The following is an 18,479-nucleotide window of genomic DNA, read 5'->3' on the forward strand; positions in this document are numbered from 1 at the left end:
TCGACTAGAAGATTCCTAAGTTTGAAAAAATACACATGAAGAAGGCCGGAACTTACATCGAATGAAACGTTGAACAAATAATTTCTTTTGTTTGTTTGTGTGTGTGTGTGTGTGTGTGTGTGTGTGTGTGTGTGTGTGTGTGTGTGTGTGTGTGTGTGTGTGTGTGTGTGTAACTTTTAAAATTGACAGATTATTAATTAAAAGTCGAAAAATATATTACTAGCCCGTTAAAAACGCATAATAGTTATAGCTCGTTGGCTTAGAATGCGTGTTTTTATGCCAAATTGATGGTTAAATTATGGTTACATTTGTGCTAATGTTTGTATTAACTACTCATGACATTAATCCCTATTAATCCTTAACTGTGCAAACGAACGGATACTGTAATACTTAGTTTGCTGTACCTAATTATAACAAAGATCAATACAAAATTCTTAAGCTCGATATCCAGTAGTTTACGAGAAAACTTCCAGAGTAAATGATGTACTGTTACTGTGATGATTAATCCCTATTAATCCCTATTAATCCGTAACTGTTCATTAAATAGATAGCATTATACGAAGTTCGCTGCAAAGGTCCATACAAAATTTTAGCCAAGTAGCTTCCGAAAGAAAGTGGAAAGGACAGACAGACAGTCAGTCAGACAAACTAAGAGAAATAAAACCCTCAGCTAAATCTGCCCCTTCAAAAAAAAATTTTTTTTAAATGAAATTCTAAATTTTTCGGTTATTGCGTGCAAACACGCTGAAAAACTTCACAAAGAAAGGAGTTTAACAATTATTGTAACATTTTTACTGGGGGATCAGTTTAGCCTATAAATTTAACGTAAAAATGACCCTACCCCTGCTATTTCGAGGGAAAAATTCTCTGTGTGTGTGTGTGTGTGTGTGTGTGTGTGTGTGTGTGTGTTTTTATGGATTTTTAAGGTCTTGTTAAATAAATTTTATATACCACTAAACATAAGTCGAACACTTATGTTTAGTGGTATATAAAATTTATTTAACAACGCTAAATATTATAATGGATCGGCAATAAAGGATCAATTTACGCTAAATTTATATACGAAACTGATCCCACATTCTAAATTCTAAAATATATTTTATTCTGTTTTTTTTTCTTTATGGCAAGCAGTCAAGAATAAAAAAAATATATAATCTTTTTTTTTTTTTTAGATGATTTAGGGGAAACTACAGATATGCCAATACACTTAACACATTTTTAAAACTTTTAAAATTGACATTATTAATTTAAAGCAGTAACTATTCATAATAACTAATTAAATAGTTAAATGTGTAATATAAAAGTACCTATTTACTATGCCTCCCCACGGGACAGAGTTAGACACCAGGGTCGTTTTTTAACGTGGAGAAAAGGTACAAAAATAAAAATTGTCTCAGTCGTGAAGGATTTCTCCTCCACCGAAAGAGAACAAGAAATAGAAGTGCAGCATCTGAAGAACAGATACTACACTTTGATCTTGTCCCGAAGGCCAAGCAAAAAAGTAAGCGAGAATGTTAAAATCGAAAATTTTGTGCGATTTTTGTGTTTTGCGGACCAAGGAAGATAACTCTGTCGAGATCTTTTTACCAACGTGATCGCCTTTTTTGTCTCCATCAAAATGTCGACCAACATAACACGGGCACTAAAAATGCTTAAGAATTTGCCTCGGGTCAATCTTTCCAACCTTCGGCCATTGCCCGGCAACGAATCTAAAAAAAAGGTAAACTCTACATTTGTTAATTATTCATTAAACTGACATTTTTCGGGCTTTAGCAACGATAACTTTTCGTTTTGAATATCATCAGCGGAAGTGATCATGTTCTTTTCATTATTTGTAACTGATTTTTTTTTTAAATATATATAATTGAATATATATAGATAAAGATATTTTACTCTGTTATTTCTAACATGTGTATAAATTTTAACTATTTTAGGAATTAAAAAAAATCCGCACATTTCATGATTAAAGTTCCGATAGTTTTTGTTATCAGTTCGACCTTATTCTGTGTTTTTCTCATTCGAAAGTATATATTAAATATTTAAATTATTTAATAAAAGTATGTTTGAATTTACAAAATAAAACAAGAAACTAATTTATATTTAATTCAATGTATTCTCTTTAATAGGATTGCCGACAAAAATACAGCGATAATTCGGAATATATCTTTACTCATGTCGACCTTTAACAAATCGCTAAAAAATAAACAATTTAACCTTATTTAGTAAAAGTCAACAAAATATTGAGTAAGAAAGTAAATAAAAACTTTAATTTTATTAAAAGAAGTTAATAATTTTTACCGTTTACTTTCATCTTGAAAACAAATCGAATCCTTTTAAATTTCTAAATTTGCCCTTGACATGAGTTTTAAAACCCAAAAAGAGGTTTTTACTGTTTTTTTTATTCTGTTAAAATTCAAGAGTATTACCTTTTGTTTTGTTTTCTTATAAAATATTGTATTTTGTATTTCTTAAAGAGTGCAAAAAAAAATAAATAAACAATCTAACATTAAAAATATTTGAAGATGCGTACTTATTTTATGCAGAATACGGACCGTGCTGAAACAATGACATATTTAGACACCCATTCTTAACATGAACAGGGCATATTTAGTTATCTCATACTGCAAGGATTGTGACATCAGGGTCAAAAAGTGTAATTGAAAAGTCAGCGCCCCCGAGGAGGGTCACTCAGACCTGCAAAAAGTGCCTAGGCAGCCCCGTCGACATTTCTTGGTAAGGGCGCCTTAGGCGAGTAATATTAAACTAACCTCTTCTCAAAGAGAGAAGGCAAAGCCTGGGAAGGTGGACCTCCTAGAATTGCACAGGGCTAGCATTACAATGTAACACCGTAATCAACAGGGGTCAAATCATTACAGGAATGGTTTAATGATTAAACTGATTTTGGCGCTCTCGATGATAAAAATCCCTGTACTTTCACCTAACAATTTAATAAACAAAAGATACCGTAGATGAATATAACTTGAAAATTCTATCTAAAACACAGCACGGTCCGTATTCCGCATAAGTATCTTAAGATGTTCTTTTTATCGATAATTAGTTTAATGCACTTCTCTGCTTATTTTCTCATTAAAAACTTAATAAATCTGCGTATTAATAGAATTATGGATCGATGTTTTTCACCTCGATGGGACTTATTTTTAAAATGCAAGTTTAAAAGATTATTGGGAAAACTGCAACAGTGAAGACGTGAATGTTTTTTTTTTTTTTTTTTTTTTTTTGAAAGATAATTGGGTACTTATTTAGAATTACACTTAATTTTACAAACTTGCTCGTCACGAAACGAAGATGTCATATTTCAAAAATCATATAAATTGACCAAGTATTTTTTTTTTATATATAAATGGAAAATCATTTTTGTCCAATTTTTAGCGATTTCAAGAGTAAATTGTGGCAATTGCAAGGCTGATTTTGATCTCGATAGGTCGAATTGAGTTGACAACCCTTGAATTTTAACATCTCGCTCGTCACAAAATTTGATTTTCTTAGTTAAAAAAAAATACTTTATCAATTAACGTGATTTTTGGAACATTACATCTTCGTTCTGTGATGGATAAAGTTTTTCTGTATTTTTTTTATTTATTTTTTTATTACGTCGAATTCTAAATAAGTACCGATAATTTTAAACTTGTGCAATTTACATTGCCAAGTAATTTTAGAAAGCCATTCTTAACATTGGGAGTGAGTGCGCTTTTAACTCTATGAAACTCTCCCAAAATGAAAACAATTTGCTTGAGAAGTGCCAATAATTTAACTGCGAAATTCAGTCCACCAGAACATATGTTTCTTTCCAAACAAATCAGAAATTTTAATTTTGTTGTCATAGTTGAAAAAAAAAGAATGAATTGACCCTTCGAAATTTGAAAGGAATTTGAAATCATTTAAACTGTCAAATAGAAAGTTATTTTTACTTTTAAAATTCCTAGCAAATTCTCATGTATTAAATGATTGAAAGTTTTGGAATGTATTTACATCCAATAATCCTATAAATAAAGATTAAAACATTACCTTGAATAAAATTAGTTTTATAACGATTTAGTTCAATAAAAATCACATTCAAAACTGCATGCTTCAAAAATGAAAGTAAAAAGACTCCTGGGCAATGCCGGATAATCACACCTTGTTATTAATAAACTTTATTCTTCTATACATTATTATATTATTGTATCATTATTGTCGTTGTTTCTTTGCTTTTTTTTTTAAATTATCTTTCTATAAAAATGTTATCAAAATAATTCTTTGGAGGGGCGTGGTAATCATAAATAAAAAAATTAGTTTTATAAGATTTATTATCTGTCAAATTTAATAGAAAACATGAAATTTATTTTGGTAATACAAATTATTTACATTTAAAAATTATGTGAATTATTGGCAAAAAATATTTATTTTCAAATTGAAAACAAATATCTAATATTTAAGTTGTGTTCTTATTTAAATGAATATATGACGGGTCAGATGTTAGTCTTTTAAAAAAGAAAACTAAAAAGTATTTGTAAGATGATTTCAATATTTCAAAAAAAACTTTTTAATTGATTGTAAACAAAAGTTACAAAAATATATACATTTTATTCAATTAAAAAAAAAAAAAATTACTGAACAAAATGTTCACAGTAACAAATTGGACAAACACTCCTAGCAAGGTAGATAAAAATCTTCGACGTTGTTCTCAATCGTAGGAAGAGAACTCTTCTGAACTGGAGCAATTTTTGTTTTTGTCCAAATCCAGTGCACCAATTTTTTTTAGGGGGCATGGACTTTTCCCATATTAAAAACCGACCTTGTTAAATGCATTATATTATACTACCAGATGGGATATTGAGCCCTTTGTTTCTCTTAAGATCTGCTCACTTTGCCCTTGTGATGGTGGTGTGTTTGGTAGGGAGCAAATAGACATTTTCTGTTTCAACACATTTCAGTTAATATTACTTGTATATTTATCCTGTACGAGCAGAGTGTAATATCTGTTCACTAAGTTAAGTGAAAGTTAAAAAGAAGTCCTTCAAGACTGAGGCAATTTTTGTTCTCATCTCAATCCAGAGTACTACTTTTTATGCAGCTGGATTTTCTTCATGTTAAAAAAAATGATCTTGTGTTTTCCTCTTCTCTTGTGGGGAGGCAAGTAAATAAGGCTGTTTTAGAATTCTTCATGTTTTCATCAGCCAAAGAATGAATGTTGTTAATTTAATCCCACATGCATATAGCAATTATTTTAGAAATTAAAAAAATGAAAACTTTGCAACCAACAAGTGCTACATTAACATTTCTGAAGATAGTTTGAATAAAATATTTTTTAAATTTAAAAAATAAATTGAAACAGTAAAGATATTTCAAAATCTAACAGGATTTTTTTTTACCTTTATTAAATTTTAAATAATTGAACAGTTCAATTTAAAACTTAAAAGAATTTAATGAATTTATAGATTTTGTCTAATTATCATCATTTGATTCAGTTCTTATATTTAGTTCTGAACAGATTAAAAGTGTAAATATTTTTGAAAATTTCACTAAAAGAATATTAATTTAGATTTTTTGTATTTTTATTATCAAATATGATTTCCAATTATCAACATTTAGATTTACAGATTTGAAAAAATGTTTAAGAAACTTTTTTTTCTTATTAATTGCAAATTTCAATCTTATTACATGGGCTTTAATTTTAGCATAATAAAAATTATCTGTGGCCGAAAATTGATCGATTCTATTCAAAATTATCACTAGAAATAACTGAAGGAAACAGTTTAAAATATGAAGTTTTTTTGTTTTTTTATTGAAAGTTTAATTTGCAAGTTATGTTTTTTATTGTGTTCTTTATTAAAAATGAAATGATACATGCCAGAAATAATTTATTGAAATAAAAACTGATTTTAAAAAAAATTTGTATTCAACTTTTTAATTTTTTTTTTTTTTTTTTTTTAATTTACTGCAGTTTCATGACGTCACTGATTAGCAGCCTGGCATGAATGAAAGTTTGATTTTTTAATTGATACTAGTCTCAGACAATTCAGGTGATGTTGTGAAACTGCAGTAATTGCATTGTATTATCATTTACTATTTATATGAAGAGATTGAATGCAAAATGTCATTTTCAAAATTATGAAGCTATAAAAATTATTTCATTCTAACACTTGACCACAAATCACGTTTTGCATATTATAGCGGTATAATTTCTTTTTTGCTTTAAAATAAAATAAGCTTTTAATATATTCATCTTTTTACTGTGTAATGTCTCAATTTAAAAAAAAATGGATTTATTGCATTTTACATTCAAACTCTTCATGCATAAGTGGTGCTAAAGTCTAGATATTTTTTTAACATAATTTTAATCATATAAATATTATAACTTTATTATCTTTTCTAGATGACACATATATTTATATAAAAATTATAATTAACAATTTTGCAAAAATATGTGGATTCCTTTGGATTGGCACCCCGTCACATTATGTAAGTGATGTGTGCAGAAATTTTGATAAATTTTTTTTTCTAGTGAAATAAATTCAACATAAAAAGTTGATTGAATGACCACCAAAGGATTTGAGTTCTTTGGGTTTTTCGTTTTTGCAGGGACATCGTAAACCAATGGTTTCTGCTAGAAAACCCAAAACTTTGCAAACACTAGATGATAGCATCATATAAGAAATTAAAACCACAAAAGGGACTAAAACTCTATGCAAAAAAAAATGTGCAAAGATTGTGTCTCCTAAGTAACAAAGTGTTGAACAAAAGTAGATGTCAAGTTGAATATTATATAATTATATAGTAAACTTTTTATGAGTTCAGTACTATCATATATATATATATATATATATATATATAAATATAATCAACACAAAAATATATAAATCTTTGTAACTTTTCACTATTTTTTGTTTGTGGACATGTACTAATACAAAATATTAATTTAAAAAATTTTTTCTAAACAATTTTCAACTAATCCTTTGGTCTTCTTCAGTGTGAATATATATGTTTATATCAAATTTTTAGCACACAGCTGCTAGACAAAGGATTTAAATGTGGGTAATATTTAGTTAAATTTACTATATGCAAATTTGTGAAAATCCTCCAATTGTAGTCTAATTTTAACAATAGTGATTAGACATAAATTAATATTCATAAATAGACTTAAATTAATAAACATTCTCCAAATTTCTTATTCTTTGGAGTATTTAAAGAGTTTTTAGTTGGCATAGTACAAGCACAACATCCCATTTGAAAATTCAAATATTTTGAATTTGCATTAATTGTGATTCATAGTAATTAAACACCAATTAAGTAAAATTCCCTGAATTTCAATTTCTTAAGACCCTTTAAACTTAAACCTTAAATCATATAATGGATTTCAATCAAAACTGGAATAAGAATTCTAGATATAAGGTTTAGTATCATTATATGTTGATTTTAATTTTACCTTCAATGGGACAGGTATTCTTTTTATATTGACATATACAATGGGTGTTCCAAAGGTAATGCCTCATATTTTTTAAATATGTTTGAAGTCTTATATATTTCAATGAACATCATTTGCATGTTTCAAATGTAATTGGTATACATATTATTTTGATTCATCAGACTACTGTTCTCATCTTGAGTGTAATTTTCACAACATTTCAGTCGATGTAAACTTCGACTTTCTTCTTGTTGAACTCAAAAATGTTTGTCGAACTCGGAATTCAGATTGAATTTCAAGCGGAACCCTTTTACTTCAGAGACAGCATACTCTTGTTCTTAGGACCTCCAGTCATGGTTGATGGAACAAGAGCATGCTACCCCTGTGAAGTAAATAAAGGGTTCCAATTGAAATTCTGTCCAAATTCCCAAGTTCGACAAGATACACCTGAAGAAGGTTGGAGGTTACATCGACCGAAACATTGTGAAAATGACACTCAAGATGAGAAAAGTAGTCCAATGAATCCAAATAATACGAATAACCAATCCTCATCTCAAAAATTCAGAAACATAATTGGTATTTGTTATTTTTTAAATGATAACTTCGTAGTTATCATTTAATTTGGATTTTGTTTGTTCATACCATTATTAAATATTCCATTAAAAAACTTAGGTTGATCATTTTAAGGATAATTTATGAATCATAAAGAATATTTTTTGGGATATTGATACATCGTTTTTGATATATTCTTTGGTAGAAATAAGTTTTTTTTTTTTTGTTTTTTTTTCTTTCTTTTTCAAAATTAATTACAATTCAGATATGTTTATAAATTGAATTTTTCACATTTAATAAATTCAAAATATTTGTTATATTTGCTGTGTTAAAAAATTTGAATATTTTTTTTCTTTTTAGGATTTATCACAAAGAGGAAAATATGCAGGTGGTAAAAGTGGTCGAAGTGATAAAGGCCAACGAAATACAGGAAATCTTCCAAGACTTGGATTTGAAGGTGGAAATACACCTTTTTATATGCAGATTCCAAAGGAACCATTTTACAAAGGATGGCAGTAAGTTACTCAGAAAATGCAAAAATAAATTTTATATTGTTCTTTTCATGTGATTAATGAATATTGAAAAGTTCTGCTTTTCTGAAAATATTTTGAAATTATTTCAATGCTTTATTTTTTTTTCTTTACGTTTTCATATCTATGCAAAAGATTTCACAAATTACGACTGAAGAGGACAACAGTTTTTTATTCACACACTTATTGTAAGAAATAAATACTTTGATTGGAATTTTTACATCCTTCAAATTCGGAGTCCAATTAAAAAACTTCAAGTATTGAAACTTTAATGAATGGAAAATTGGGTTGGAATAATTGGTATGTTCTCGTATAAAACCACTAGTGTCAACCACTAAAACATAATTGGAAAATGAAAAACATCTTTTACAAATGTTCTTTATATAAAAAAAAAAAAAAAAAAATCAGTTTAATGAATAAATAACACTTTAAAAATATGTATTTCATCCATTTTCTGATCTGAAGAAAATCTACTCAACACTTTTTTTTTTTTTTTTTTTTTTTTTTAATATAAATTTCTCATTAAAAATTTGATACAAGATTGTTTTCATGCGAGGAAACTTCAGTGTTCCATAAAAGAACACTCTGGATTGGAACAAAAAAAAAAAACCCAAATTGATTCAATCTAGAAGGATTGCAGCACTTCAGGACAAAACAGATACTCTACTTAATCCTAAACTGATGTTTTTTTTTTTTTTAATTGAATATGTAACAAGATATGTCATTTAAATTAAAAAGTGAATTCTAAAATGTCAGTATTTATATTTTAAATTCAAACAAATGTAAACTTGCCTAAATCTGAATTCTTGTTATTTACATGTTTTGAAAAGTTTTGATTGTACAATTGAACAGCTTGAAATGGAAACAGTCTTCTTCAGGTGCTTTTTATTCTGTCCTAATCTCTAATCTGAAAGTTTCAAATTGAAGCTTAAATTTACAAATATCTTCTTTTTTTTTTTTTTTTTCTTCTGATTTCATTAAAAAGTGATTGAACTGTGAACATCCAAATAGAATTTACTATAGAACATGTCTTAACCAACACTTATAACCATTTGGCCATTAGAAACTTAAGGATAACTTTAACAGACCCACTATATGTAAAAGACATGAAAGGCAAAATCATAGCAGATATTTAAATAAAGAGTTCAATTTTTAATTTACAGGTTACTTCTATGACAAAAATGTCCTAAGAAAGTTCAAAAGTTCAACAGATGAAACATTGTGAAAATGACAACCACTTCAAAAAGTATTTACTACTAATCAAGACTTGGTGTCCGAAGACAATGCTATTACTTGTACTGTCTTAACATTCAATTCAGGAGGGAGAAAGTATAGTATCTGTTCTAAGACCATCCTACCAGGTCAGCAAAAACATGTGACCAGAAGGAGCATACGTTTGCTTGTATAAAGATATAAACTTAAATTGTTTTCAATCAATTTTGTGTTGCAAGATGAAGAGTTCTCATTTAGTCGTAAAAAATTGCTGATTTACAATATGCAAACTATTTTTTTTTTAACTGACAATCCATCTATCTTATTAACCCTTGTCTTTCAGTGGTTTTTAGCCCTGATAAGTAGTGACCTATTAATCAAAAAATTAAGTAACTTGACTACTCTTGTTACATAATTTAATCACACTTGGCATTATTTTTTTAATAAAAAGAAATCTTGCTAAGAAAAAAAAAAACTGTCAGAAAAGGAAATATTTGGTAAAACCTCAGTGTTTTTTATAGTTCATTTTAACTTTACCTTCAAGTTAGATTTTTTTAGTAATTTGTTAGATTTTTAAAAGTATAAATAGAATAAAACCAGCCATGTTACTAAATATAAGGTAACGTCATCCTTTTACTATTGAAAGAGTTGATGACTTATTGTCTTCTTCGTCCAGTTTTGCTATTTCGGATGCTGTGAGTTTCCCAAAATGAGATTGGTCAACACCAGATAATATTTCACACCTGTTCTGTGTGGTTCAAATCATCAGGTTGCATGCAGGCAGATCATTGCTTAACACATCAGATCTACCACGCTTTCTATGTCTCAGATATCCAGATGCATTAACTTGTGAACATTTGATGTAATCTTAATTATTTATTTAACAGCACTGACAATAGTTTTAAAATACTTAATACTCAGTTCTTTATTCCATCTCAAACTTTTAGAATATATCTATAGCCGTATGAGGCAATGTAAACGAAGGGTCTTTTTTTTTTTTTTTTTTCTTTTAGAACATTTTATCAAAAGTTTTTTTTATTCCTACTGTTTATAGCAATATTTTAAAATGATTTAAACACATTTAAAAAATGATATGAAAGTGAGAAAGGATGGCTCCTTACTATGTAAAGTAAATAACATTTTAATATAAACATTTCTTTCTTTAATGTAAAAGAAAGACCTTTTAAGTATGCAATGAAGTTATAATCTCTTTAAATAATGGAAACTCAATCCAGTCAATATTTTACACATGCATGTTTATGTGTACTAATGTGAAGAGTTTTTCCATAATCACAATATTGCTGCCATAGACAGGGTTCGGGTTAGTGTGTGAAGAGCTCAAATGAGTGTGAAGCAAGTATTCAATTCACTACATGTACAAAAATTTAAAACCCAGCTCAGGCAGTTTTTTTTTTTTTTTTTAGTTTTTTTTTTTTATTAGCAATTATTTCTTGTATGCTTTATATGAATTTTGTAAGATCATCTCTGAAATGCAATTGAATATTCTTTATTAAAAACAAAAAAAGTGGTAAAGGTATTTAATTTAATCCACAAAATTAAATTGCTCAAAGCACATCTTATCATTTTAATGGATTCAGATTTCACTTATAAAGTTGACAGATTAAAGTGTTTCAGAAAGTAAACTTGATACAGCAAATCTTAAGATTATGTTTCACTTAAAAATTATAAACCAACAAATACTGATATTTCCTTTGACTTGGTTTCTCAGCAAATTTTATTGGCTGTCATAATTTAAAAAAAAAATCTAGTCCATCTCCATATATAAAATGGTTGCAGAAATTCCCCTCTGAACCAAACTATCAGGTTTGCAACAACTGATACCACATACGAATACATCTAGGCTAATAGCTACCATTTTATACACGTTCAGTCATGATATTAAAATACTAGCTTGCACCCTACGAGTAACACCATCACAACATTTTTAGAGGAAGTAGTCCCTTTTTTCTAATTACTTAGTCCTACTACTACTAATTCTACACATTCCACAGAATCTTTGCTTACACCGACCGTATCTGGCTCAATTCATACATATACCTAACAATCTTTCCAATTTCCGATTCATAAATAAAGATTCCCTTACCAAAGTCCTTCAGTTCTGATTGGCTGAGCTCTGAAAAGTCACTTAAACATATTAATACACCCGGCATCAAGTTCAGTAAATCCATAGGTCATTAGTCATGTAAGATCGAAAAATACAAGAGAGAGAAAAATCATTAAATCTCCAGTTTACTTGCTTTCTTTTACAAAGTTTAAAACAATCTATCCACTATTAAGAATCTTGATTGTCGTCGACATCGCCGTTCCTTTCAATTGATTTTTATATCATTAAACGTGTACACTGATGTTTCAAACTGATGCATTCACTATATATTCATATATTGAAGAGTTTAGTTTCCAAATATCTTTTATAAAAAGATTTCTAACAAAAAAAAAAAAAAAAAAAAAAATTTAACAATTTACAAAAAATTAAATTTAAAAAATACAAGGAACTTGTTAATTATTTTATCTTTTTCATGTGAATTGACGATACTTATAGGGTTTCTAATGTCATAATGAATTTCTCAGGTGAAATTGTCACCGACAAATAGTTTATACGTATTAACATTGTTTTCCAACAGCCAGCCAAACAACGCACATGCATACGTTGTTTGGTTTATGGCAAAACTATTTGCCAGCAACAATTTTAAATGTGTTATTTTCAGATTACCTGAAAAACTTTGAATGTCATCAGATTAAGGTGAATTCACATTCACCTTAATCTGATGACATTCAAAGTTTTTCAGGTAAGATGGTGAGAAACAATTTAACTTTTTTTTTTTAACCTTTGACATTACGGCTATATTGAAGATGCTACGTCTGGACTAACTTTACTAGGTGAGCTCCCAAATATTTGCGTTTTTTTTTTTTAATACGTTTTATGCCGATAAAAAAATTTAAAAAAAAAAAAAGTTTATTAAACAAAAATAAAGGTGAATGTGAAAGGCAGTGAGAAACAACCAATTTAACTTTTGCAGTTTGAACATTACCTTTATTAATGCTATAAAGAGAAGCCAGCTATATTGAAGATATTAACTCCCAAATAATTGCATTTTTTTGGGGGGTGGGGGGTATGCTGAAATAAAAATTATAGAAGTTTACTTCAAATTAAAACTTATTTTTTGCTAACAGTTTTATTTCCACTACATATTTCTTTGAGTAAAATTCTGTAATTTTTTTTTCCGGAAACAATCGTCATAAAAACTATTTGGAAGCTAAACTCTTCAATATATAAATTAAATGTGTCAGTTTGAAACCATTTAGTTCATGCTTTTATCTTCATTACAGGGGGACGGTAATAACTGCTACCTGATACTACAAACTACCCTACTTTTAATTTGACACATTAGATGGAAGCACAGATTAATCACGTCACACAAATCCCCATGTTCAGAATAGGTTTATAGATACCAATGTTACTTTGGCACAATATATTCATTATGGCCATGGGTGCCAGTGCCCACTATTCTACTGGGCCAGCAGGGACTCCCACTAACAACCGTAGTTTGTTTTTTATTTTAGGTGAGGGGGGCATGTTCCACCGGGCAAAACTGATACACGGATCTTGCTAGTTATAAATATCACTTGCACATTGTCCAAAGCTGTTACTCTTGCTCATTATTATTATGCAGTTTCAGAAATTTAAGGGAAATAACTGCATTTTTTTATTACATGATATTGGAATTTAATTTTATACATTTGTTTATTTTATTTTAATATTTTTCAATTGTCAAAGATTATGAGGTAATTTCATTTTGCAGTGCTCGCAAAAGTTATAAACAGATTGACATGCATTTCCTACAGAGAATGATCGACCTTGGTCGTATTGATCCAAAATTTCCTATCGATATGGCGTCCATCACAAATACAAGACTTTTTCATGTAAATGTAGAAAAGAAGGAACATGGATTTTGGCTGACAGAAGCAGTAAGTAAATTTATTTTTAATTGATTTATTTATATTTCTAAGCTTTTTACGTTTCTTTTAAATAGTTTCCTATCAGAAAGACCTTGTAAAGATTTTTTTTATTAAAATCTTATTGAATGTTGCAAAATTTTTTTGACAGTTAATCCATCAATTTTCTGATTCATTATGTGCCATACTTGTTAGTGTGTAGTTTTCTTTTATAAGCTATAAATTTTAGATCTAACACTTATCTTAGTGCCAAAAATAAATCTACTCATTTTTCTTTTGCGTTGATCCCAAGCTGATGAACTTTTGTCTCGACTTGACAATCAAAAACTTGATTCAAGTGAAGGCCGGTTTCAAAGATTTGTGTACAGGGTTTCTACGATCTCTTATTGACCTACCCCTTCAGTTTTCCGGTGACTTCCAGTACAAAGATTAGTTTTGCAATAGTGTCATAGTTGGTCCTCAGCACATGTCCAACCCAACTGAACCATCATTCATTTATCGTGCCCTCAAACGGTGTAATGCATTCAGATATTCGACATCTTAGAGCAAATAAATTCCAGACATTCAGCATTCACAACAGCATATCTTCTCTACTTTCATTGTTATTGGTAAGAACTCAGATCTACATAAAGCAACAAGTCTCAATAATCCAGTAAATCTGACTTTATCATTGATCTTTCCATGACAGAAAATGCAGACAGTGATGCACCGCATTGCAGAGGAAGTTGCTGTCATCACTGAGTGTTGAAGCAAGATATTTAAAGAAATGCATTTGTTGAAGATACCGTCTGTCAACTTTTGGTGTTATGTTTATTTTCAGTGGTTAAATGCTCCATCTTTTGGATGTCCACTTACCAACCAAATTGTGCCAGTTAGTCTGCTGCCGGTCAGATTTACTCTTTAAAGTGAGCAGAACATCATATGTATATAGGAGTATCTAGGTCCCTAATGGTAGCATCCATGACAATGAAATGTAGCGGGGAGAGAGAACCAAGTCTTGGCATACTCCAAATTACAATTCTCATATTTTTAAGTTAAACTGTTTGTTTGAAGTGAGATTAATGCTGTCAAAAATTTATGATAAAAACGTCAGAACTTTTCATAACATTTAATATGATATACAAGAATTTTATTAACTAATTTAAAGGTAATCTTTATCTTAATGAGTTTTCTTATTCCGTCACATACATAGGTGCTATCTGTCTGTTTCGAAATTTCGAGGCCCTTGACTTGTTATCTGTTTGCACTGTTGCAAAACTTTAGGGGCCACAAAGTAACATTGTTTTCATTTGTGAGTGAAGCTTATGTATAAAATAGCTTAACTATGGCAAGTTTATGAAAATGTTGAATACTTAACCCTTAGAGAAAAAAAGATTTTACAATGCTCTTATTGCAAGTAAATCATATAAAAAATTATTTTTAAAAAGGTGGGGGCGCTTATCTCTTGGCAAGTTGTTTTTTTTTTTTTTTTTAACCAACACTCTTCCAGTAGTAAGTGAATGAAAAATCTCATTAGTAAATGAAAAATGTCTTGTCAACCTTTATATTTTAAAAAATAAAACAAACAAAGTCAAATTATTTAAACAAAAGGTTTAATAGAACAATGCGATAAATGAATTTAATTTTTCCTTTAGAAATTTACATTTCATTAAAATATTCTGCGAATGAAGCAATTAAACATTTTTGGAACTTTACACACAAAAAAAAAAAAAAAAAAATTTATTAAAAAAAGAAAAAAGTTTAACTTGTTTTTTTTTTTTTTTTAATTCTTTGAACACTAACTTTGCAAACTAACTAGTCACTCAGAGCCATTCAACTAAAGGACTTTAGGGGCTTGGTCGACATTCACCGATGCCTGGTATCACAGTCGTGATGTGAGCATAGGTAAATGTTTCCCAACCCTTAAATAAAAATAAAAAGGTTGTCAGAAACAGCATTAAGGCGGAGGCGATTTTGAAAGTTCAATAAATAAATAACCAAAAATTTACTTTTTTTTATATAGAAATAAAGTAAATTAAGGCATTAAATAAGAATAAACATTAAAGGACGATAAGTATATAATTATATAATAAAAAATATAGAAATAAATGTTACCTTACACTACAACAGAACACCGAACATTCTAATTTGATTTTTTAGGGGTATTCGAGGTCGCTAACAATGAATCTGATAATCAAACCCGCCGCAAATTTACTCTTTGCATGGTATGAACCCCTAGAACTTGGGACTATTTTGTGCCATTTCACCACCTTCAGTAGTGTTTTTCTTACATGGTACGTTCGCATGCAAACAAGTGGAGTGTTTTATATCGCATAGGAGTCTAAGCGGTCATTTCAAATCAAGTTTAAAAAAAAAAAAAAAAAAAAAAAAAAAATGGTCTGTTTTTTTCTTACATAGTTTTAATGCTTTTTAATTGATCTAAAAGTTTTCACAAGCAGTTTACAAAACATACCAAACATTTGTTTTCCATTCTTTTTGGGGTGGGGGTATTCAACTATACGTGTTTAGTTGAACAGGTGCTTCTGCAGTTTAATTAACTATTTCTGTAAGTAACGTGCCGCTACACAAAAACTTTCAATTATATAATGGTATATTTCAAAACAATTCCACGGGAATCGTACTTGGTATAGGAATCGTTGATCAACATTAGTATAGGTAAAAGGTAAGCTTATAAGTAGTTTAAAAAAATACTAGCTTATCCTACTGCAATAAGATATAGAGATTTCTACCCAAAATACGAATTCAATCCTTGGTGAGGAAACTTAAATGATATTAAATATTTAAAAATGCATGGCATATTAAATAGTTGAAGTCACTGAATTCAAGTAAAAATTCCTGGAAGAAGGCACAACAGCCAAAATATTATGATTTTTAAAATTTTCCTTTTACTAATGAGTAACTATCTATAAAGGCTGGCGTCCCTCAGGGTTCCATCCTCAGCCGAACTCTTCAAGGATTTCCCAAATCACATTCTTAAACATTTATTCAGATGATACTATTGTCTATGGCAACACTTCAAGGGCTTGAAATGACCAAGATCTGATCTTGAGCACGTGGTGCAATGAGGAAAAGTAGTCTAACCACTGTGCCACAGGTCATTGCAAACAAAGACCTGTGGCACAGCCGTTAGAATACTTGGAAAAAATCAATTGTAAAAAGTGACCTGAAGGCAACAACAAAATTGCAAATTACTTAAGACCTCTATCCAGTCATGGCTGACAGAAAAAAACTTATCCCTGCAAAGTAAAGGTCAGGTTACATCGACCAAAGCATGAAACTGACACTGAAGATGAGAACAGTAGTGTGATGAATCCAAATACGAATAACCAGTCCTTATCTAAAAAGGAATTCAGAAACATTACGCTATTGTCCCAACAACTACCATACACATTGACTTATCCTCCAGTGGTCTTTAAGCCTTGGTATATAAAATTTAAAAAAAAAAAAAAAATTAAGATGCCAAGATTTTCAGTTGAACAATGAATATTAGTGGATTGAAAACGGTCAATGTAATGATTAACAAAAGTTGGTTACTTATGAGGATGGTTTATGACATTTGTTCAATTTGAAGATGACTGTTGTAGTCATCAGGGAAGCAGTTTCCTATTACAGAAAGAAGAGTTCTTGCTGTAAGTGTCTTAAAAGGAGGACTCAGATTTCAACTTGGTTGAGCATCTTATATGGAAATAAAAAGGGCTTAGTCTTCAAATTCCCTTACATTTTCTTTTAGCTTGTGTTTAGAAAGTATCAAATTCTGAATAACAAACTTTTTCAAAGTTTTAATTTATCCTAAATAATCAGCAAATTTCATATTTGAAAAAAAAAAAAAAAAAAAAAAAAAAAAAAAATGCTAAGGTTTGCTCGTCTCTTCCACAGGGTGCTGATTCTTTTACTTCCTGCATCAACATAGAAGTGCAGTGGGCCAGTGAAGTCGTGATTGCTGCCATTGAACGAAATGGAGGTACTATAACAACACGCTATTATGACCCATTGTCTTTGCTTGCTTTGTCAGATGTATTACGATTTTTCAAAGCTGGAAAACCGATTCCACGCTGTCATCTTCCAACACAAGACGTCATTGAATATTACACAAATCCCAAAAATAGAGGTTACTTAGCTGATCCAGATTTGATCAGAGAAGATCGCTGGGAACTTTCTCAAAAATATGGGTATACAATCCCTGATGTTGATGCAGAAATCGAAAAAATGATGGCAATACGGAAAGATACACGTCAAGTTTTCTTTAATTTGGAACCAGGTTGGATTGTTAATTTGAAAGAGAAATGTATCTACAAACCAACAGATTCAGAATATGTTGAGTATTATAAGTCCTAATAAATTTTTTTTTTAACATTTCTTGTATTTCTTCATTCTTTTCTAATAAAGTCTTGATTTATAACTAGCTGTCAGCATTGTCAGGTAGTGTATTTACTTTTTTTATTCTATTATTTTTTATCAAAGGGAAGTAACTATGAAGACAATTTAAAGATTTCAAATTGGACAAAGTATTTTCTGAAAGGAATGAAATCTAATGACATTTTATTAACGATCTACAAAAAACAAATCTGAATCCATCATTAGTTTTTTTTTTTTTTTTTTTTTAGAAAAAAAACTATCGATGACAAAGCAATTGAGACTAATGTATGGATATATTTTTTTAGTTTAAAAAAAAAAAAAAATTAGGTTTTTCTATTTTATAAATTTTCATTTAAATTTATCAAAAGATAATGCAAATTTCATATTTTGAAAAGAAAAAATTAATATACAAGTCAAGCTAGTGTAATTGGTGCATATATTTTCTGAGG

The 18,479-nt window shown here is 29.2% G+C and overlaps 1 protein-coding gene across 1 annotated transcript; it reads left to right on the forward strand.

The window, feature by feature from the left end:
• The first annotated feature begins 1,560 nt into the window (after positions 1-1,560).
• LOC145257199 (large ribosomal subunit protein uL15m-like) lies at positions 1,561-18,027 on the forward strand. Its single transcript, XM_080115641.1, has 4 exons — positions 1,561-1,720; positions 8,318-8,472; positions 13,521-13,686; positions 17,551-18,027. The coding sequence occupies exons 1-4, from the start codon at positions 1,619-1,621 to the stop codon at positions 18,007-18,009; spliced, it is 882 nt and encodes a 293-aa protein (XP_079971767.1). The 5' UTR covers positions 1,561-1,618; the 3' UTR covers positions 18,010-18,027.
• The last annotated feature ends 452 nt before the right edge of the window (positions 18,028-18,479 follow it).

This window comes from Euprymna scolopes, chromosome 3 (assembly GCF_053919585.1).
Source record: "Euprymna scolopes isolate OS-2025 chromosome 3, ASM5391958v1, whole genome shotgun sequence".
NCBI classification, from domain to species: Eukaryota; Metazoa; Mollusca; class Cephalopoda; order Sepiida; family Sepiolidae; genus Euprymna; species Euprymna scolopes.

Excerpts from the sequence above, each read along its gene's own strand:
- LOC145257199 (XM_080115641.1), top strand. The coding sequence starts at position 1,619 with ATGTCGACCAACATAACACGGGCACTAAAAATGCTTAAGAATTTGCCT. Across the intron at positions 8,473-13,520 it reads CCATTTTACAAAGGATGGCA|TGCTCGCAAAAGTTATAAAC; the intron begins GTAAGTTACTCA and ends TTCATTTTGCAG. Across the intron at positions 13,687-17,550 it reads GATTTTGGCTGACAGAAGCA|GGTGCTGATTCTTTTACTTC; the intron begins GTAAGTAAATTT and ends TCTCTTCCACAG.